Source organism: Cryptotermes secundus, unplaced genomic scaffold, assembly GCF_002891405.2.
Source record: "Cryptotermes secundus unplaced genomic scaffold, Csec_1.0 scaffold112, whole genome shotgun sequence".
Lineage (NCBI taxonomy): Eukaryota > Metazoa > Arthropoda > Insecta > Blattodea > Kalotermitidae > Cryptotermes > Cryptotermes secundus.
The window spans coordinates 2077521-2101623 of NW_019718271.1; the positions used below are offsets into that span (position 1 = coordinate 2077521).

The window sequence follows — 24103 nt, forward strand, 5'->3', positions numbered from 1 at the left end:
AAAAAAAACTAGGATACAAAAGTGGCCTAGGCAATGCCCATCCGGCCTTCTGTAGCACATTCTAAAAACTTCTCTTTCTGTAGTAGCGGTGGGCCCGCGGTTAATTCACATCTTAGCATAAATTTGAGAATGTTGTGAGTGGTCCGTGCCATTTCCTCTTGTTCTTTCCTTACGTATCCGTTTTAAATATATATGGGAATGTTGTTTATGAAGTAGCAGACGCCTTGCAGAAATCTCTTTTCTTCTAGCCTCAAGAGCTCTGTGACTGATTTTGGGTAGTTCTTTTTACTGTTCTCGGAGAGGATGCCCACCATTATTGCCCTTTGGTCGTCACACTGTTTGCAATCCCAGAAAATATGTTCCTCCGTTTGCAGGCGGTGGGGATCCGTTGCGCTGACCACGCGACACCCTCTACCCGCAAACGTTGGCACTAACTTCGCCGACAAGCGGCGGTCTCTCAGTCGATATCGTCCTCTTGCGGACTACAGGCCACGTAGTTTTTTTTTTATATGATGTATGAGTGTTGTACTTTCTTCATGCTTGTTACGTGTTGTTTCTATAAACAGATGTTACATGTGGCTGCCAGTAGTGTTCCTGCTTGTAGTCTCTACGTTCTGCGTGTTGACTTGTGGTTGTTTGACTGTTTATGAAGAATGTATGATCTTCTCATCGGGTGCTGAGCCAGATAACAGTGTTGTTTGCTGTTTATATTTACTGTTTATGAATTTTTTATTGCTAGTGTGGTGGGACTAAGTTCCTTGTACTGCGGCCACTTCTGGCCTATTGTACCAGCCCCAGATGATAGGTGAGGGTGATTGTAGAGCAATTGGTAGAATGAAGAGTGGCAGTGGAAACCGAAGTACTCGGAGAAAACCTGCCCCAGCTCCACTTTGTGCACCACAAATCCCACTTGACCAGACCCGTGATCGAACCCGGGCCGCCACGGTGGGAAGCGAGCGACTAACCGCTTGAGCTATGGCGCGGCCCTACTGTTCATGTAATGCCAGACGATGGGCTTATTAGTGAATTATACTTTGGCAAGAAAGTGTAGGAAAGCGGTCATAGCCTGATTACAAGTACTAACTCGGTGTTAGTCTAAACGTACTGAGAAAATCCACGAACAGTCTCGGTTATGATAGCCAGTCACAAAGAAATTTGAACACAGGACTTCTAAAACACGGAGGGGCAGTGCTGACCATTCGATCGCAACATTCGGGATACAGTGTCCAAATTATGGGCCTTTCGTTACGTAATTTTCATCTTCCACTTAGAATGGGTTATTGATTTTGTGAAAACCGATTCGCGTGATGCAATGTAAGGAGCAAGTTCCGAACTGTGACACTCTGACGGGTGTCATGAATATTTGTATGCATTGACGAATTTCATTTTGTAGCCAAGAACTTCATATTAAAATTATAGTTTCTTTCAACATCCAAGAAATTAGACCGCTTCTGTGGTCCAGTGGTCTTGAACGGGGTCCACTCAGCCTCGTGAGGATATTTGAGGAGCTATTTCAAGTAAATAGCGGCTCCGGTTTAGAAAACCGAAATTAACGGCCGTGGGGATCCGTTGCGCTGACCAGGCGACCCCCTCTATCCGCTAAAGTTGGCACTAACTTCGCCGACAAGCGGCGATCACTCGGTCGGTATAGTTCGCTTGCGGACTACAGGCGACAGGTTTTTGTTTGTTTGTTTGTTTCCAAGAAATTCTTTTCTGTCCTAAATAAAGTAAACCGACTGTAAGCACGCGGTCAGTACATCTCAACCATTCAGAAAGTCTCGTGGAATGTAACTCCGTGTATTCCAGTGAAAGTTCACAAATGTTTCAGAACGAAGTACTGGCTCCATCTTCAGGTTCGAAGGGTAAGCCAAGCAAGAAACCAGCAAGAAGACAGGAATCAGATGTCTTCCGTATAAGTTTACCAGACTACACTGTGTTAGATCCCAGAAGATAATACTGTTCTTTGTCACTGGCGTGAAAGCCTGAAATCTTACAATCTAACCGGAAATAGCACACAGAAAGCAGCTTGAATTAGTATTATATTTTCGTTACTTTGTTTATGAGCTAATTTCAAGGAAATAGCGGCTCCGGTCTAGAAAACCGAAATTATCGGCCTTGGGGATTCGTTGAGCTGACGACGCGACACCCTCTTTCCGCTAAAAGTTGTCACTAACTTCACAGACAAGCGGCGGTCGCTCGGTCGGTATAGTTCGCTTGCGGACTAGAACCACGTATTTTGTCGTTTATGAGCAGGGGTATTTCAGTGAGCAAACTTACTGTTTACGCGCTGGATGGTTGCGTTCCGGTTTCAGGCAGTTGGGAAGGATTTTTCTTTTCAGCAGACTGTCCATTCCTGTTCAGGTGCTGACATCCGCTCATGATTGATTAGAGTCAGGAGAACTTTTCACAACAGCAGAGACAGACTAACCACTCATTTGTGTCATGTCTAAAATTCATCGATTTTCCCCAGAGATAAAACTGCCGAGGCGTGAAGCTGACCGCTCTCCTCAAGCTAGTGCCGAGGTAAAGGATGGTAGATCTATACATGCACTCCCCCATACGTCTTTATGGCATAGTGCTTAATTAGTTAAGCACAGGGACAACTTTACGTTACCTCCCAACTTTACATCATCTACATATTTTAGCCTTTAAACCAAAGCGATTAGTACATGTGGCATCTACCACCCGCTTTCATTTAAAAAAAAACTTTGCAATTTGCCCATACGTTGTGTCTACACGTTTCATATGGTTCTGAGAATGAACAACTGTTATTTCTCTAAATAACATCACCCGTTGTTTCTTTTTGCAGTGAAGACACATTGTATTTTCTGAATTGGGTTTATATACAGGATGAAGAACTTAACATTAACTCTGTTGCCTGTAGTCCGCAAGCTAACTATACCGACCGAGCGTCCGCCGCTTGTCGGCGAAGTTGGTGCCAACTTTAGCGGCTATAGAGTGTCGCGTGGTCAGCGCAACGAATCCCCACGCCCGTTAATTTCGGTTTTCTAGACCGGATCCGCTCTTTCCTTGAAATAGCTCCTCAATTATCCTCAAGAGGCAGAGTGGACCCCGTTCCAGACCCACCACTTCTCAGAAAAATCTGGTAGCGCCGGGAAACGAACCCGGGCCTCTGGATCTATAGCCGGGAACTGTGACCACTAGGCCACAGAGGCGGTCCGGTGTATTGGAAATAATACAGTCTAATTCAATGTTAGAGTCCTGAAAGTTTTGAACTCAGTTTGGACTGTGATACGAGACTCTTGCTTGATAAACTCCAGCGAGAATCTTCCTCCCAGGAATGACAAAACACTTTTGTCATCAGCCAGCAAGAATATGTTTAGAATGGTGCTGTTTATTATTTCGCTGGGTCATCTTTTACAATGGTTCAAGCATGCCCTGACGTTGAATGTAACACCTGTATGTAAACTAGATATGCCACAGGCGTCGTTTCCAATATATTCACTTCAATGCATAATGTTACCAACTTCTATACCCTTCTACGAATAATTTATTTCATTGTTGATCTGTTATTCTCCTAACTAAATATTTATTTATATCCCTTTACAATCTGGTATATATATATTGTTTAATCAGCCGCCGACGACAAAATCAAAGGCGGTGCAGCCAGTAACCGCGACCCGCCTAGATGCCAATCGAGTTACCAGCCTGTTATGTGCCCATCCCCCATAGCAATGATGCTCCCTAAACTGGAACCGACAGTTCACTAGCCGTCCTATTCACGAACGTGTACTGGAAACTTGTGTATCTAAACACGATTTCTTTTAATCTTATTCTGTTTTATATTGAATAATGTCAGCTTAACTGAAATTTACTACCCAGTAGCCTTTGAGAATCTCCTTCGTGGGCGTGATTTTTCATATTACTTCATGTTATGTCCCGGAAATGGCTTCTGTGCGAGTATACAGTGGGGGCACGCGGTAACGTAGATGGCTGAGGCGCTATGCTACAAGCCGGAAGGTCGCAGGTTCGATTCCAGATGAGGTATTTGTATATTTTAAATTTACCTAATACTTTCAGCCGCGCTATGGCCTTGGGGTTGTCAGCCTCTAACAGAAATGAGTACTAGGAATCTTTCTGGAGGTAAAGGGTGGACGGATGGCGCGTAAGGCTGACGTCACCGCCATCTGTGAGCAGATTGTCTAGAGAAAATATGGGAGTCTCGACGCCTCACAACCCTATGGGCCTCCACGGCGTGTTACAGGGATAGCTTCACTTTCTTTACAAGTATAGAGTTACATTCGACCGCCTCTGTGGTCTAGTGTTCAGAGTTCTTGGCTTCAGATCCAGAGGTCCCGGGTTCGATTCCCGGCGCTACCAGATTTTCTGAGAAGTAGTGGGTTTTGTACGTGGTCCACTCAGCCTCGTGAGGATAACTGAGGAGCTATTTCAAGGAAATAGCGACTCCGGCGTTGAAAACCGGTATTAACGGCCGTGGGGATTCGTTGCGCTGACTACGCGACACTCTCTATCCGCTGAAGTTGGCACTAACTTCGCCGACAAGCGGCGGTTGCTCGGACTGAAACGACGGAGTTTTTTTTCTTCCCGTGTGTAGCTTCGGTAATTGATGAAATGTTGTTAAATACTCTGCCGTTCTCTCACGAGTTCTTACTGCGTGATATATTTGTCATGGCAAAGTATTTTATTTTTCCTCACTTCATTTTGAGTATTACATGTTTGTATCAAGTGCTTCAGCCCGACTACTTAATGACCACCGAACGTCACAGTCTAAGCCCAGTACCTGCTAATCAGGAGTTTCCTGGTTCAGTTCTCTGTCCGCAGTCTGCCTACCCCGGTTGAAGTATTTTTATGGTTTAGTCCGAATTCATTATTCACAGTCACATCGCCATTCGACTGTATGTAATGTATTCAGTTGAGGAATGATCGTTAAATAAATCACAAGTTACCAAAAAGCCACACGCCACTACATAGATATGACCATCTCAAGTTTATAGTATTCACAAGAGCCCTCCACTGGTCCCTATCCTGAGTCAGATCAATCCAATCCTTACCATCCCATCCTATCTCTCTAAGATTATTTTAATATTGTCCACCCACCTACGCCTTGGTCTTCCCAGTGGTCTTTTTCCTTCTGGCTTTCCCACCAATATCTTATACGCATTTCTCGTCTCCCCCATTCGTGCTATATGTCATGGCCACATCATCCTCCTTGACTTGATCATTCTAATTATACTTGGAGAAGAGTACAAGTTATGAAGCTCCTCATTATGCAGTTTTCTCCAACCTCCTGTCACTTCATATGACGTAATTATTGCTTCAGCTAGACCGCATATTATTGAGTCCAATAGTCCTAGATAATTTTTTGCTGTGGAATTTTTGGTGATCAGATACCGCCATGCTATTACTGATGGCTCTACAGCCCAGTTTGAGCGCTGGCCGCTTCTGAGACATTTTTCCATTTTCTCCTGTCCAGAGCCCTTCGTCTGCATGTTCTCAGGCAAAACAACGTAAGACGATCCATACATGCATACGTCTCGCCATGCCACAAACTGGATTGCAATTCGCTCACTTAAGAACATAGTTAACCAGTAGCGTCGCGTACAGTTTTGCTGTTGACTGTACATTTCAGTTTTATTCATTTTAACTTTTCACTTAAAAAGCCTTCAAAATTTGTTGATGCTTATTTTGAGCTCTTCCTATAAATACATGTGCCGGGAAGGCAGTGACAGGTGCCACGGTGGCTCCATGTTGGAGCTCCGCTTTACGGTGTGCGTGTTACGGGGACGGGAGTGGCGTGACCTTTATGCACGTTTCGATGTTCCTCAATTCGTAATCGTAAACTGTAATGAGGAGGGTGAGGATATTAGGTAGGCTTGTTCATTTCATAATTAACTGACTCCATGTTTCGAAATCGTCCTTGAAAATTTGATACTCAGCAGCTGCCAGCTGTTTCAACACTGTCATCACATGATGTAACCTGAGCCATATTAATCCCAGTCACATTCACTCATCCTGTCTACGGGCTGCACGACCGAGGGATCGGAGATCGAGTCCCGCTAGAGTCTACAATTTTTCTCTTCTCAACGTCGTCCAGACCGGCTCTGGGACCCACCCAGCTTACTGTTCAATGAGTACCGCGGCCTCTTTCCCCGGGGGTAAGGCTACCGGGGCGTGAAGCTGACCACTCACCTCCGACTATTACTGAGACCAAGAAAAGATGGATCTATACATTGATTCCCCCCATACGTCTTTGTGTCATAGTGCTTAATTAGTTAAGCACAGGAACAACTTTACCTTTACTTACTTACACATGGAGCTGAGCCCTTCTTGAGGAGCCGCCAATTCTGCAGCTACTAAAGAATTTCCTAGCATTTTATGGCACCCGAAAGTTCATTACCGTGTTCACAAGAGCCCTCCACTGGTCCCTATCCTGAGACAGATCAATCCAGTCCATACCATCCCATCCTATCTCTCTAAAATTCATTTTGATATTCACGCACCTACGCCTTGGTCTTCCCAGTGGTCTTTTTCCTTCTGGCTTTCCCATCAATATCTATACACATTCCTCTTCTTCCCATTCGTTCTACATGCCCTTCCCACCTCATCCTCCTTGACTTGATCATTCTAATTATACTTGGAGAAGAGCACAAGGTTGAACTACCTCATTATGTAGTTTTCTCCAACCTCCTGTCGCTTCATTCCATGAATTGACTAACCGTGTATTTTATTATTTTCCATAGTTTTTCCAGGGAAATAATGTGGTAGTCTCATAATCAAGTGTCAAACGCAGTCTGGATTAAACGGAAACTTGTGTTTATCGGAGAATTGTTTGAATCTGTAATGTAGAATGGAAATCAAGATAATACATATATCCAGTAATATACTGTGATGTTTAACTCGAAAACGAATATTGAAACAAGAACTACTTAACGAGTGGGAATTCGTTTCTCTTTACTTAATATTTTCCCCACCTTTGCTGCCTTGAATTTTTCTGAAAGAACTACGAGAATATTGTCAGGATAACCGAATGGACTATTGGAATGAGAAGAAGAGGGAGAAGTGAAGAGAGTAAGAAAGAAGGAGAGAAGACTGACAGACTGATTGCTAGGCAGTGATTCGTAAAACACATTCCCGCGGGAGCCAACGCGCACAACATTAAGACGTCTATTACGAGGCAACGGATCAGTAAGCACCTAAAATAATACGGGACAATAGAACACGGTGTTTTCTGTGGGGTCCGTACCGAGGCTATGTATCGTGAAGTTCCAAGGGAGCAGTTACTAGTCAAGAAATGGGTCGAGTTCTTCAGATGGCAGTCTAAGGTGACTGAGAAAAAATGGCAAGAACGAAATTAGACTGTGACAAGAAGACTTCATGTGAGATGTGAAGTGAGACTGTGATAAATCCGTTGCCAGGATACGACTAGTGAAGCCTGAGAACTCTAGTACGTGCGTAACGGTGAACTGTGAGATGTGTAGATCAGCGATAGCGCTGTATTACCCGTAGTACCCGATCGTGTGATCCCGTGGTGATCGTATAAGGTGTCAATAAACCCAGTCATCCAAGCCAGAACCCGTCTTATGTCACACGCACACCCCTGTTCGTGACAGTATGTATTACTCAGAATTCAGTGCACGTAGCTTACGAAACAAACTTCTGAATCGTGTTTTGATCTTATTAACTCTGCAGTATTTTTATTTAGAGGTAATTACCTGTATTAGAAACCTGCATGGAACAGAAATATCTTCATTTTACAATAAGCCTGGTCCTATACCTTCAAACAGGCCACGGCTACCACCATCGTAACCCGTCTCTTTATGTTTGTTTCTACGTCCGATATAGCGCTGCTCAAACACTGGGGTCGTGGGTTCGAATCCGACACAAGGTATGGATGTCTGAGGACAGTATGGGGTTTAAAGTCGAATATGAAAGTTTGTATCCTTCCACATCAACTTTTATTGTTGGGCTCTGTCGCAGTATCAGTTATATTATGACATGACGCCTGAAAGCTAGAATAATGTAGCCAGAGCGGGCGTCCATTGCTGAGCAAAGGTTCGGTAAACACGTTTCCGCTGCAACGAACGTGTTCATTGCTAGCCAACAGTTCGGTAAGCACGTTTCCGTGACAACGGACAGGACAACAACTAATTGTCCTAGGCGGTGGTCTCTATTCGATTCTCCAAAAGTTATAAAAGGGAGGACACGTGAGAATGCTAAGGAGAGTCATTCATAAGACAGTCGTCGTTCAAGAAGTGACCGATTCGCAAATCAGAACCAAGTCAGTCACAGCAGAAGAGAAGACACTCATAGTCCAGCAAGGAATGGAGCGAGTGTTACGCATTCATTGATTGTGAACTGTTGTAATTGACTGTAATTGTAAAGAAGTGCAAATAAATCCAGTCGTCTAATCCAGAACCCATTATTATTAGTCACGGATCCTCGCGTACATGACAAAATTTACGGCGACATCTGTGGTCGTGTGTTCTTGTTTGTGGTTTTCCTTGTTTCCTTCGGGCTGAAATCGGAATGGGCCCTCAAAATAGTCAAAAGCTTCTTCGTCCATTTTCCTTGTTTACGGTGGCTCTTCCAGCCCATTCAGGGCCCAGGCCTTCTTATCAAATCTCGTAATTATTTTTCACAGACAGTAGGGCTCCTTGGACGAGTGATCAGCCCATCTCAAAGCCGCTACCTGCACACAGGACAACACAAACACAGAATTAACGCATACACACACACACAAAACATCCATGACCTGCGTGGGATTCGAACCCACGATCCCAGCGTCCGAGCGAGCGAAGACAGTTCATGCCTTAGGTAGGCCGCACACCGACATGCGTCGAGACATGTAACAATCAAGACACGATATCTGCGACATGACAGAAAGAAAGTTGAAACAAATGAGATGAAAACCGCCGCACACCGGTCTGAGTCATGATGCTGACAAATCACGAATGAAGCAAGACTGCGTCTTGACGCAGTTTGTGTGCGGCCGCCCTTAGACCGCGCGGATACTGTGACGTTACAATTGTAGCGTTCATTACCGCCTTCTCATAACCCAGATGACTTGTAGAGAGTTGTGTCTGTGCGTACAAACGTACGCGGTATTCCCGAGACTGAAACGTGCCTGTGATTTCGAAGCATCCCGCGGACTGCCAGAGCAAACAGCGGCCTATTTTCGCACAAAGCATATAAATATCTAGTGGAATTAAACAGGGTTGCGCCATGATGCGGCTCCTGCGATTATTTTAGATCGCCGCCCTTACCCCCCCCCCCCCATACCTTTTCTTCCAGACGTGAGTTCCTAGCAATTTCAACAGAAGTATATTAGTCACTACGGAGTAGACATTTGGTGGTACGCCGTTCTAAGCGTCGCTAAAGGACCCAAAAATATAAATTCCATTCCAGGAGACCCGACGCCCAAATTCACGTCATTCTGCAAGAAATGTCTCAAGAACTGTAATTTGAATTCCTGGGAATTTGGTAGCACTTACTTACTTACTTACTTACTTACTTACGGAGCTGAGCCTTTCTTGAGAAGCCAAATCTGCAGCTACTCAATTTCCCAGCATTTTATGGAACCCGAAGGTTCAATACCGTGTTCACAAGAGCCCTCCACTGGTCCCTATCCTGAGCCAGATCTATCCAGTCCGTACCGTCCCATCCTATCTCTCTAATATCCATTTTAATATTGTACACCCTCCTACGCCTTGGTCTTCCGAGTGTTTTCTTTCCTTGTGACTGCTCAAAACGTCGTTGCATAACCCAGTTACAAGGCTGTAGAAGCATTTGAAGGCAAAAAAGTAAAAGTTAGGTAGTTTTATGTGTTTTATTGTAGAAAATAATTGATAGAAATTTAATTTAAATTTACACTTTGTAGCCATTGCTTACAGTCTCACATACAATACTATGTTCTACAAAATTTTTTAAAAGTCTGTCACTACATGTTTTGACCAGTATGGCCATCATCAGGTGTTAACATTTTTGACGAGGAAACTGTTTTTAAATATGTAGGTCCTTTTGATGTGTTTGAGTTGGTGGGTTGTGTTCTCTCTTGTTATGTTTGGTGTTGCTTGTTTTATTCGAGAACAAGACACCGGTTTTCGTCCGATCACTGAAGTTAAGCAACATTGGGCGTGGTTAGTACTTGGATGGGTGACCGCTTGGTAACACCACGTGCTCTTGGCATTCATTTTACCCCATCACAGTGCCCGCGCTATCTAAGGCATGACTAAGTTTTCGCCCGCTCGAACACTAGGGACGTGGGTTCGAATAATACTAGAGGCATTGATGTGTATGTGCGTTTATTCTGTGTTTGTGATGTTCTGTATATAGGTAGAGACTTTGCGACGGGCTGATCCCCAGTTCAAGGAGCCCTACTGACTATATATAAGATAAAATGATAAAGTTGACTATGTGCTTAACTAAATAAGCACTACGCCATAAAGGCATCAATTTTCTTTCGTCTAGGTCGCTTATACATAAGATCCGTCCAGGTCCGAGGCGTTGTGAACATGTTCTTAACAAGCTTATTTCGTACGGTGAGGAGTTGTCAGCCCCACGCCCAACCCACTAGCTGAAGGACCACCCATTGTCGGTTGTCCGCGACTGCTTGTTCAATATATCCGCAGCTCCCCTCCATACCTGGAGGGCGCGCCATGCCGTGGTGACAGAGGATCCATCTAACAGGCATATGGGGGGAGTTGATTTATAGCTCCACATTTTCTTGACCTCGGCACTAGTTAGGAGTGAGTGGTCAGCTTAACGCTTCTGCCGCCTTACTCCCTAGGGAAAGTGCTTCCAGTACTCCTTGGATAGGAGGCCCCAGAGCCGGTCTGGCCCGCGTGGTGAAGACAAAATTCTTGACCCTACCGGCACTCTACTCCGACCCCTCGCTTGTCCAGTAGCCAGTCGCTATACCGACTGAGCTCTCCCTGCTCCACCGGCTGTATATAGGATTAAGAAAATGAAAAGCGGCCAAGGCCCAATAAATGACTAGAGCGATAGGTACGTAGTTATTTGGCGTTGAACGTAATGACTGTTGTCGAGTAATCCATTGTGTTGGATGCCATGGAGAGATGCGCGTGTGATCTGTCTTGAGGCGCTTCTCCAGTAGCACGGACGGTGTAAAACTACGAGAAACCTCAATCTTAATCCCTGGCCTCCGGACCTATATAAAGACTTCAGGGCTTCTGAAAACGGAGCAGTGACTGTTGCCACGGAATCTTGAAGTTAATACTTTGCATTTGAATGTAGGAATTAAAGTAACCTGATCTTATGTTGCATGGTTTGTGGCTGTGAGAGGTCGCAGGGTGTTAATGCAATTGTCTGCTTAGGATTTAGGATGAAGTGACTCTCCTGTAGTCCCAGGGAAAGTGGGAAACCCGGAGACCCTTGACTATCACATTTAAATATATCACTACATTGCTTCATATACAAAACATTAATGAGACCTGTTGCTACATACGGGGCACAAACATGGACCTTAACAATAACAGAAGAGAATGCACTGAGAATGTTCGAGAGAAAAATAATACGCAAAATATACGGACCAGTGATGGAAAATGTTATATATGGAGGATAAGATAAACACATTACTGAAACCAGAAGATATAGTAAGATTTATCAAGTCACAGAGAATAATATGGTTGGGATATGTCGAAAAAGCCAAAGATAATGTTAAAAGGAAGGCTGTATTCCAAAAGAAGAAAAGGACGACCCAGGAAGAGACGGCCAGACGATGTTGAGAACGGCCTGAAGAAGATGAAGGTGAAAGGATGGATGGAGAAGGTGAGGAATAGAGAGCAGTGGAGAGCGGTTGTAGAGGAGGCCAAGGCTCATCCAGGGCTGTAGCGCCGAGTGGTAGGTAGGCAGGCATTACATTGCTTCATTCACAAGTTCGTGGTCAATACAGATAGAAAAATTATTTCCATTGTGTTTGCTGCCAGAAACGTGGTTCTTCCCGGTATTTGTGCCATGATAAGATGCCCGCTGTGCCAAGCTGTACGGTTTCCAAGCACGTGGTGATTTTTGGTGCTCCTGGTTGTTTAGCATTCCGAATTAGTTGTGCATCCTTTGCTGCTTGTGTTTATTGATGTAGAGTGTTGCAGAGAGCTTACTTTCCCGTTCTTCCGGCTGCTTTTATCTACACTACTCTTTCCTTCTCAGTTTATTTTGCGTACCCGCTTCGTCGTTTTGTCTGGATCTCCCTCCATTTTATCTCCCCCGATGTCTTGTCTCCCGTAATTTCTTAGGATATCCTAAATTCCATATGCCCTGCAAGTACAACCAATCGCCTGCGAACTTCATATTCTTTTTTATTTATTTGTGGTTTGCTTAACGACGACCGCCTCTGTGGTCTAGTGGTCATAGTTCCTGCCTACAGATCCAGATGTCCCGGGTTCGATTCCGGGCGCTGCCAGATTTTCTAAGAAATTTGTCTGGAACGGGGTCCACTCAATCTCATGAGGATAATTGAGGAGATATTTCAAGGAAATAGCGGCTCCGGTCTAGAAAACAGAGATTAACGCCCGTGGGGATTCGTTGGGCTGACCACGCGGCAATCTCTACCCGCAAAAGTTGGCACTAACTGCGCCTACAAGCGGCGGTCTTTCGGTCGGTAGAGTTCTCTTGCGGACTACAGGCCACGGAGTTTAAGAGTTTGCTTAACGACGCTTAATCCACCGCCTCTCTATTCAGCGCGACATAATGCTGAAGTGGATAAGAAGAGGAAGGAAGCCATCGAGGTCAATTTTCTTGTATATCCTAGCATTTTTTTATTGCTAGTGGGGTGGGACTAAGTCCCTTGTACTGCGGCCACTTCTGGCCTATTCTACCAACCCCAGATGATAGGTGAGGGTGATTGTGGAGCAATTGGTGGAATGAAGATTGGCAGAGGAAACCGAAGTACTCGGAGAAAACCTGCCCCAGCGCCACTTTGTCCACCACAAATCCCACTTGACCAGACCCTGAATGCAACCCGGGCCGCCGCGGTTGGAAGCCAACGACTAACCGCTTGAGCTATGGCGCGACCTTGAGGTGGGACTGAGTCCCTTGTACTGCGGCCACTTCTGGCCTACTGTACCAGCCCAAGATGACAAGTGAGGGTGATTGTGGAGCAATTGGTGGAATGAAGATTGGCAGGGGAAACCGAAGTACTAGGAGAAAACCTTGCCCAGCGCCACTTTATCCACCAGAAATCCCACTTTACCAGACCCGGGATCGAACCCGGGCCGCCGCGATGGGAAGCCAGCGACTAACCGCTTGAGCAATGGCGCGGCCAATATCCTAGCATTAGTCTGTATTAACTGAGAAGCACCTCGAAATACCTCATAATAGCTGGTCTCCGGACCAGGATTTAAACCTGGGAACTCCAGATTTGAAGCAGGAGTGTTTAATACTCCGTCGAGACATTCGGATTTTGATTTTGTGTTTTGCTTTGCGACGCTATTAATGCCTAAACTATATTTTGTTGAATGATACGATTAATGATCACCATTGAATTCAAAATTATTTGGACGGAACCGAGGTATGAACACGGGGTTTGCTTGGAAAGGATGAGGAAACCGACGAAAAGCTTGAGGATAACTGTACATTCGAACCGAGTAGCTCCTGACTACAAATCTAGATCGTTACCGCAACACAAACCAGCTCATTACGTTCGGTATATTTTAATGACTTGTCATGTAAGGTCTGTCTTAGTGGGTCGTCCTTGGTAAATATCTTTTCCAGACAAACAGAAACAAACAAACTCCGTGGTTTTAGCCCGCACGCGAACTGTACCGACCGAGCGACCGCAGCTTGTCGGCGAAGTTAGTACCAACTGTAGCGGATAGAGGGTATCGCATGGTCAGCGCAACGGATTCCCCAGGCCGTTAATCTCGGTTTTCTAGACCGGGGCCGCTATTTCCTTGAAACAGCTCCTCAATTATCATCATGAGGCTGAGTGGACCCCGTTCCAGACCCACTACTTCTCAGACAATCTTGTAGCGCCGGGAATCGAACCCGGAACTTTGGAACTGTAGCCAGGAACTCTGACCACTGGACCACAGAGGCGGTCCAGACTACGTCCCCTTTGCTTCTGAAACATGTATAAGTGAAACACGCGTGTTTCGCGGGGTGGGGGGGGAGGTCCTGTCACGATGCAGACCTGATGAGTGAAGCAAATCGCTTGAGAGAGCCTGACCAACCTCAACGTCAGAAAATGCGTCAAATGGAAATGTAGCGGGTACTGGTTGCTGTTTCAGGAGGAGGGGAGAGAAGCGATGAAACCGCTGCTGACCTTCTGACGTCCTTGGTTGTCTCCATTACTTCAAAAGGTTTTACGTCGTTTGGTGATGTAGTCGAACTGGGCAGACTTGTAGCTCGTACGTGAGGGGGGCGTGAAGGAGGTAGCAGCGTAATACATCTAATTCGGAAAACATGAAGGAGAGATTACATGTCTTCTGATGCCGTGTAGTTTGGTAGACGGGTACCAGCATTTCGGATGATGCTGCTACATCCATTTTCAGGGCAGAGGAGTACCGTCTACACTGAAGTTGGATGCAGTAGGATCTTGCGACATGGTATCCGTGTACCAAAGTACACTACGGCACTTGGCAAACATTGTGACATTCACGGTCATGTGAACTTCAAATTTCGTACGAATGGAAGAAACCTACTTATATCTAAACGCTCGTGGGAAGACCAGATTAAAATGGATCTTAAAGAAGGACATGGGCTACAGTGGAACCAATAGCGGCTCTTATGAACACTGTTTTCCGCTAATAAGATCTAAAAGTTTGTGATGATGGCACATTAGTACGAATATTATGTTTTTGGACATCATCCATCGTCCTGTTTTTATCTAAAAACCGTCCTGTTTATTTTTCAAAACACAACGTTTCAGAGACTGGATTCTGTCTCCGTACTCAGGCGAAACCTACTCAGTTGGGCCCAGTCGATAGAGCTCGTCCCTATTTCCGGATAGGGAAATAAAAAAAAAATAAACAGGACGGTTTTTTGATAGACAAGACGATGGATAATATCCACAACATAATATTTGAACGGTTTTCGGCTTCTCTAAAAGCGGGAGTTCTTGTGTCCACGGATAAAATGAATAGTTTTGTGTTTATCTGCCAGTAATCATTTCATCAGTGTTCCACACCCATCTTCACCCTCAATACCCTGAGCAGGAGGCCAATTTGAGGCCCCAGAACCTTGCAACTCAGCCCCCCCCCCTTCTCCTTCCCTGCTCACGTTAATATATTTGTTCCCAGTATGTTGTGAAAACTGGCTGACCTTAGGTACAACATGTAAGGTATAACTTCATGCATATCTGCCTGTGTTATTTTAATATCTGAGTCAACTTTCAAATGCAAATAGTAACAACATGTCTCACCAGGTAAGGTAAATTTGTTAATAATGGTAGTGTGATGCATTTATAATGATATTCAATTACGCCTGATGAGCACAGAGGAATAATAACGAAAGGTACACCACCTTCTTCTAATTAGAAATATAGGGTGTCCGGATGAAAGGTATCCAAAATAAAAAATGTATATCTCGGAAACCAATTGTCATACACGTATGTCATCGGATGGAAAACTCTGAAAGTTTTTTTTTTCATGCCCTGCATACGCGCAAGCGGCGTCACATTTCTGCCACCATGTTAGGAATCACCTGGACAGAGAGATGGCTGGGATATGAATTGACAGAGATGGACCAATCGCTTGGCCTCCTAGGTCGCCAGATTTAACCCCACTGAATTTCTTCTTGTGGAGTTACGTGAAGAACACTGTCTACCGGTTTAAGATCAACGAGCTGCAACAACTGAAAGCCCGCATAAGGGACGCTGTGGCTACGGTAACACCAAACACGCTTCAAGCCTGGATATTTGCCGTGCCACCAAGGGAGCCCACATTTAAATTTATTGAGAAAGTTATATAAACAGAAAAAAAACTTTGGTATTTTCCGTTTGTAATGGTGTAAGCCATTAATGTGTATAATAAATTCTTTCTGAGATATAATGATTTTATTTTGGATACCTTTCATCCGGACACTCTGTATAATATTCCATAACGGATGCGCGTCACTTGTGTGTATCCTTGTATTATTTTGTGTCCTTTCCTTCCTCAGTCAGTTCACATGAAACGTTATGGTGTTAGGCCTTTACGTTATTGGTGCCTGGTTTAGAGCTTTGGTACCACACCCGTCTTGGTTTTAAGAACTTGATCGACTACACCAACAAGGTAACAACGTTGTAAGTGATGAGCTTTCATTTTAATTCAGTATATGTACACCCCAACACCAGTGCTTAATTCGTGGTTCGGTCCGCATGGATCAAGTACCTAGGAACATAAAATGTTATAGAATTTCGAAAGCCACAATCTACATTTCTTCTGTACTTTGAAGTTTAAGAAATTACATTCTGATTCTAATGTAATGTGATAATGTACAGTTTACGTAGTGGATATTATAAACACGGCGCTTTTGTTTGATTTTCAGTTATGTAAAATAGAGAACGAATTGTAGAATGGCTGAATTCTATCCATTGTATGGTTTGTCATTACGGCCGCGCCATAGCTCAAGTGGTTAGTCGCTGGCTTCCCACCACGGCGGCCCGGGTTCGATCCCGGGTCTGGTCAAGGGGGGTTTGTGGTGGAGAAAGTGGCGCTGGTGCAGGTTTTCTCCGAGTACTTCGGTTTCCCCTGCCAATCTTCATTCCACTAATTGCTCCACATTCACCCTCACCTATCATCTGGGGCTGGTACAATAGGCCAGAAGTGGCCGCAGTACAAGGGACTTATTCCCACCCCACTAGGAATAAAAAAAATGGTTTATCATATTATGAAGCAAGTGAGTTGTCTTGTCAAGGATATATCGGTTTCTCACCCTTTACACCCATACTGGTTTTACCTCTTCAGTCTTAGGACACACAGAGATAAGAAGAGGTAGCAGATCTTATGGGTTAGTCATCAAATTGGGCCATTTATATGATACCAGAATTATGGGTGGGGGAACAAGGGAGGTGTGTACTTGACTAGACAACAGATTTGCTCCTTATTATGACAGAGAATAGTGGAAAGATGCAATTCGAAAAACATTATAAAGTCACCAGTGCCCTAACAGACCATTCAGTAGACGAAGTCTGTGTTTTCTTTATATAAGTTAATCATTAGTATGTGTAACTGCGTTGCATTCATCAAATGAGCACAGTGTTACGTCAGTAACTTGTCCCTGGGCTCCACGACTGGGCTTACTACGTAGAAAGTTCCTTTAACAAAGACCTACAAACGACATAACATGCCCAATTTCTACACTGTAGCCCTCCAACCTTGCTATTAAGTTGGCATACACATTTCTTAACCTCCCATACTAAAATTGTTTAAATATATTCTTTAAGTATTTTAAAAACGTTTTAATATTTCCATAATGTATTCGACACTTTATAAATCTTGATATATGATGTATATGTATATTTATATTTTATCTTGGGCCGCACCATAGCTCAAGCGGTTAGTCGCTGGCTTCCCACCGCGGCGGCCGGGGTTCGATCCCGGGTCTGGTCAAGTGGGATTTGTGGTGGAGAAAGTGGCGTTGGGGCAGGTTTTCTCCGAGTACTTCGGTTTCCCCTACCAATCTTCATTACACCAATTGCTCCACAGTCACCCTCACCTATCATCTGGGGCTGTTATAATAGGCCAGAAGTGGCCGCAGTACAAGGGACTTAGTCCCACCCCACTAGCATTAAAAAAAAAAGCAATGAAATAGAGACATAGTGGGAAGAGAATNCACCAACTTGAATCAAAACACGTAGCAGCAATAAAAAGTCGAATTGTATAAGTTTAAAAGCGAGTATATTTGTTGTGTTGACGGTTAACTTAATCCCTGTGTATGTCAGTAAAGTTGTTTGTCGAAAGACACTGTAACCTCACTTACAACGTTGTTACTTTGGAACTCTGGATTTGTCAGTTTCTGTTGTTGAGTCTTCAGGTTCGTCTCTGTTGTGCATTGCAGGGTACACTCACAACCCGTACAACGGCGTCATATGCAATGATACTATATTAGCCACGGGAGTCTTCTCTTCCAAAGAACTCTGGAGGCTTTCCAAAGGTACGTACTTCGCCAGGATCTTCAGTATCTTGAGCAAAAATATTATAGTCCTAGACGGAAATAAATTGATGTTCCCATGTTCCAAAATGTTTCATCAAATGAGCATCTTCAGAAACTTACTTTCGGCTATTTATGCGAATCGGAAAAGCTTCTAGTATCCTGAATGCTTTCGAAGTTCTCTGGTGCTTATATGAGACCATCGCGTCGTTGTTAGGAACTCCGTGGCTTTAGTCCGCAAGCGAACTTACCGACCGAGCGACCGCAGCTTGTCGGCGAAGTTAGTGCCAACTTTAGTGGATAGAGGGCGTTGTGTGGTCACCGCAACGGATACCCACGGCCGTTAATCTCGGTTTTCTATACCGGAACCGCTATTTAGCTCCTCAGTTATCCTCACGAGGCTGAGTGGACCCCGTTCCAGACCCACTACTTCTCAGGCCTCTGGATCTGTAGCCAGGAACTCTGACCACTAGACCACAGTTGTTAAGAAATATGTGCTAATTCAGAACTCTTTCTGGGTGTTGAAAGACAGACACCTCATTTCGTAACATAGGGAACTCTTGCCTGTAGAAAATTACCCATTTCAAGGATAAAGTCAGCAGGGCGGAAAGGAGCAGTCTTCCATGGACCCATAGGATATCAGTAAGACACGGTAAAGTTGTTCCTGTGCTTAGATTCCTAATGTTGTAAAACTTAGAAGACTAGCAGCATGCACGCAGTCTGCTTGCACCTGTTCTCACTGTCTCTTCGCTTGCAGATTTTCTTATTTTTCTTTCTACCCTGAAGATAGAGGCGATACGTTCCTCCGAAACGTCGGTTAACACCACATCTACACGGTGCCACATTCCAGAGGACTGCTTTCTTCATAGTCACCGCCGTGAAAACCTCAAATCTTACATCTTAATTTTTATTTGACAAAGGTTACAAGTCATGAAGGTTCATAGTTTGAAATTCTTTGCAGCTTCCTGTTTCTTCTTCCCTCTTCGATCCACATACTGTCCTAATCACGTTCTCAGCCACCCCAGTCTGTTCGTCCCTTAGGATGAGATGCCAAGTTTTATAAACATACAAAGCAACGGCCAGAATTATAGATATTTGTATGTTTAGCCTGAACATGTTTAAATTGGAGATGGGAACACAGGATATTGTGCGGTGAATTGTAGGAAGTCTATAGTTTATTCTTTTATGTAGTTTCGTTTTTTAGTTTCATTCTCAAGTAAGTTCAACTGAGCCACATTTTAAACATGTTTGTCATTCTGTACGACCGCCTCTGTGGTCTAGTGGTCACAGGTCCTGGCTACAGATCCAGGGGCCCCGGGTTCGAGTCCCTGCGCTACCAAATTGTCTGAGAATTAGTGGGTCTGGAACGTGGTCCACTCAGCTTCGTGAGGATAATTGAGGAGCTATTTCAACGGAATAGCGGCTCCGGTCTAGAAAACCGAGATTAACGGCCGTGAGGAACCGTTGCGCTGACCACGTGATACCCTCTATCCGCAACGGTTTGTACTAACTTCGCCGACAAGCGGCGGTCGCTCGGTCGGTATAAGTCGCTTACGGACTACAGGCCACGGAGTTTCTCATTCTGTACGGAGCCGGGATAGCTTTGTCGGTATAGCGACTGGCTACGGACAGGCAAGAAATTTCTCCACGTCCAGACCGACTCAGGGGCCCACCCAGCCTCCTATCGAATGGATACCGGGGGCTCTTTCCCCTGGGGTAAAGCGGCCGGGGCGTGAAACTGACCACTCACCTCCAGCTAGTCCCGATGTCAAGAAAATATGGATCTATATATCCACTCCCCCTTACGCTTTCATGGCGTAGTGCTTAATTAGTTAAGCACAGGGACAACCTTACCTTTACCTTGGCACGCGGTAGCGTAGTTGGTTGAGGAACTATGCTACAAGCCGGAAGGTCGCGGGTTCAAGTCCCGATGAGGTCATTAAATTATTTTAAATTTGCCTAATCCTTCCATCCGCAGTATGGCCCTGGGGTCGACTCAGCCACTAACAGCAATGAGTACCAGGAATATTCTTGGAATATTCTTGTGGGTAAAGGACGGCCGGCGCGTAGGGCTGAGAGCCTTACCGCAATCTGTGAGCCGATTTACTAGAGAAAATGTGGGAGCTTGATTTCTCACAACCCTATGGGCCTTCACGGCCTGTTACAGGGATACCTTTGCTTTTTTTTTCTTGTCATTCTATAAGAAAAATAAAAACATAATCTTCTGGAATCTCGTGATAGTGCTCATCGCAACTGGCAATATTTACCTTTTTAAGAATGGAGGTATGTGATTGTTTCCAAATTAAACTCAAGGGCTAGGAGTAATTTGAAAACAAAAGCAGAAGAAGAAGATAACATATAGCTCTAAACAAGTGGACGACATCTCTTGTGATGTGGAATGGAATTTCACAAAAATATTGAAAATTTTAATGAATTTTATTATATTAAATTGACTACAGCCTGTGATTTAGCTCATTTTAATGCAATGTACCATTTTTAATATATTAAGACACCTGAAGATGGCCATCTAAGGCCGAAATATGTTGCGTTAAAAATGTGAGTGGAAGGAAATGAAACATTTTGTTGCATTATTGACGGACTGTGTTATACACAGACGTTACAGCAGGATGCTTAAATACAGAAAAAATAAAGAAGAAGAAGACGAAGAAGAAGAAGAAGAAGAAGGGGGTTACGTCTGCTAAATTGAACTTAGCACCGAAAGAGTTAATGTTCCCCCCGTCTTCACCAAGGTGTCTAGCACACACCGACTGTATCACCTTCTCAGTGCTAACTTCGTGACTCCCCCACCCCTGCAGCTTCCCATGTTTAGTCTTGACTACCTCATTTCATTGTAGCATATCTGATAACGCTGGTAGTGCATTGCTAGTGTGGTGGGACTAAGTCCCTTGTAATGCGGCCACTTCTGGCCTCTTGTACCAGCCCCAGATGATAGGTGAGGGTGATTGTGGAGCAGTTGGTGACTGTATGGCATTGAGTGGTAGGTTTATTGTTGAATAACGAATTGGAAAGCATATCGAAGAGCCGAACACAGTGGCCGCGCGGTCTAAGGTATGAACCGTCTTCGTCCTCTCGAACACTGGGATCGTGGGTTCGAATCCCATTGGAGGCATTGATGTCCGTGTGCGTTTATTCTGTGTGTAGAAGGCGGCCTCGCTACAGGATGACCCCCCGTTCAAGGAGTCCTGCCGCCGGTGTATAGGATTAAGAAAGTGATAGATGAATGGATAGATAGATAGATAGATAGATAGATAAATAAATAAATAAATAGCATGGGCCTTGCCGTCGTTCAGACAGACGCCGGCTTCGCACCTCGGAGCGTCGGATTCAATCTCATATGACTGCATGTGATATTCGAGTAGGAAGATGTGTCACTGTAGCAAGGATTTCTTCCAAGCGTGTTTGGTTTCCCCTTGCTAATCATAATTCCGCAATTGCCCCGTACTCACATGTCATGGATCGTTGATGTTTCCTACACGTTATTTCATCATTCGTTCTTAAGTTGTGAGTTTTCTCTCTGACCCAGCACATAAGGGTCACAACGTAAGTTAAATTTTAAGTAATACATTTTGAACAAAATCTATCAGGGACAGTGTGGCCAATACACGTTGCGTAAGAGCAGTAATGACCTGTCTCCCTGTAGCGGAACCTGATAGTTCAGCAGAACTGGACACTATCCATTTTACCTTCATAATCTGTCTTCCTAAAATCCTTAATTTTGTTTCTCTCATGAAATTGCTCTCCCAAGTTGCCACTTTTCAAGACAGTTCCCTGTCAAAACGTTTATTACAGAACCACTTATACGTAATAACGCTTTGATTTTCGAAAATATCATTCATTAGGATTTGATTTCAACCAAGTGCACTGCAAACGCGTCAGGAAGTTCGCGATGTTAAAATCACGCCCAGTTTTCTGAAACATAGTATGAATTACATCAATAGACTTAGCAACGTAAGTATGGAGGTTGGTCTAGAAGTAAATACAGAGAAAAGTAAGTATATGTTGCTGCCTCGTCACCAGAATGCAGGGCAAAATCATGATACAAAGACAGCTAACAAGTCCTTTGAAAATGTGGCGTAGTTGAAATACTTGAAAACGAGAGTAACATATCAAAATTTGATTCAGAAGGAAATTAAAAGGAGATTGAATTCGGATAATGCTTGCTACCATTCAGTCCAGAACCTTTTGACTTCTCGTCTGCTCTCTGAAACATAAAAATTAGAGTATACAAAACTGTACTTTTTCCTGTGGTTCTGTATGTGTGTGTGGGACTTGGTCTCTGAAATTAAGGGAGGAACATACACTGAGGGTGTTTGAGAACAGGGTGTTGAGAATATTTGGACCGAAGAGGGATGAAGTGACAGAAAGTTGGCGAAAACTGCGTAATTAGGAGCTTCATAACTTGTACTCTTCTCCAAGTATAATTAGAATTATGAAGTCAAGGAGGATGAGGTGGGCAGGGCATGTAGCACGAATGATGGAGAAGAAGAATACATATAGGATATTAGTAGGAAAGCCGGAAGGAAAGAGACCGCTGAGAAAACCAAGCCATAGGTGGGTGGCCAATATTAAAATGGATTTTAGAGAGATAGGATGGGATGGATTGGATTGATCTGGCTCAGGATAGGGACCAGTAGAGAGCTCCTGTGAACACGGAAATGGACCTTCAGGTTCCATAAAATGCTGTGAAGTTCTTGAGTAGCTGCAGAATTGGCGACTCCTCCAGAAGGGCTCCGCTGCATGACTGACCTACTGTCTAATATTACGTAACACGCTTTGCTTTAGACATGAATTTAGTAGAAAATCTGACATAACGAAAGTTCTTGTTAAGAACCAAAATATTGCACAGATTATAAAATTATGAACCATAGTTAACATTTTCTTTGTGCGTGTCCAACGGTCTAACTACAGGATGAAGGAAGCTGTTGACCTCAGCAAAACATTCTACTTCCCCCTTTCACGTATCGCGTCGCCTGCCTGATCGCTGCCTCTTTGGTTTAATGGCTAGTAAACGAAGCGCCGTTCATCATCCATTCGTGCACAGGACATTTGGTAGCGCGGCTTTTCATCTCCACCACCCCCGAAACCACCCCAACCCATTTCATCATGTGATATGAAAAGAAGATATCGGGCTAAATGCTGCTATTGCGGGAGTTATGAGAAGGAGCGCCCACAGTGAGCACACCAAACCTTGCGCATTTAACTTTTTAACTCTTTCCTGCAAGACTCTGTGTTACGTGCGTGTCCTGTACCTTCTCATTGCTGCACGAAAAGGGTTTCTGAGCAAAGCATACGCCAAACGAATCTGTACAATGAATGCTTTAAAATGCTTCTGCGGCACCATAGCTCAAGCGGTTAGTCGCTGGCTTCCCATCGATGCAGCCAGGGTTCGATCCCGGGGTCTGGTCGAGTGGGATTTGTGGTGGACAAAGTGGCGCTGGGGTAGGTTTTCTCTGAAGTACTTCGGTTTCCCCTGCCAATCTTCATTCCACCAACTTCATCATCATAATCACCCGGAGCAGGCTACAATAGGCCAATCAGTGGCCGCCGTGCCGAGCGGACCCAGTTTGANTGGACTCCACCCCCCACTAAACGAACTAAAAGACGCTTGAATATCCAGTCCTCTTCGTGTGAGCCTCGAGTCAGATGTTCGTACTTTTAAGAGGACAGGGGATTTGAGGTATATTTTTCTTATTTTATTAGCTTTGTCTTACACCCGTTTCAATATTACCGTCTTCTCTGTGCTTGGACCTTCTAAAATTTAAATCGATTTATACTGATTGTGGTGTGGATTTTAGGGAAATAGATTGTGAGAATGGAAGGTGATAGAGCTGGTTCAGCGTTGAGTCCAGTGGCGTGTTCTGATATTAGCTGTGCTGAACCTTCGGGTTCAAGAATCCGAAAGTGGTGGTTAGATTGTTAGAACTTCAGTCCCTAGTTTGTATAACCGAAATCGGTTAAAGCACTGAATCAGAGACAGAAAGGAAGGAGGTTCTTTCCTCTTGTTGTTGTTGTT

The 24103-nt window shown here is 44.4% G+C and overlaps 1 protein-coding gene across 11 annotated transcripts in view; it reads left to right on the top strand.

Moving 5' to 3' along the window:
- The window catches only part of LOC111872121 (nuclear factor 1 X-type), a 636309-nt gene that overhangs the window by 560821 nt on the left and 51385 nt on the right, over positions 1 to 24103 (top strand). For 10 of the 11 annotated variants that reach the window (XM_023866148.2, XM_023866057.2, XM_023865735.2 and 7 more), the window contains one exon: positions 17977 to 18072. The exons of the other annotated variant lie outside the window; for it this stretch is intronic. In XM_023866148.2, the coding sequence (XP_023721916.1) occupies positions 17977 to 18072 (96 nt within the window). The remainder of the gene's footprint in view (positions 1 to 17976; positions 18073 to 24103) is intronic. 11 annotated transcript variants of the gene reach the window in all.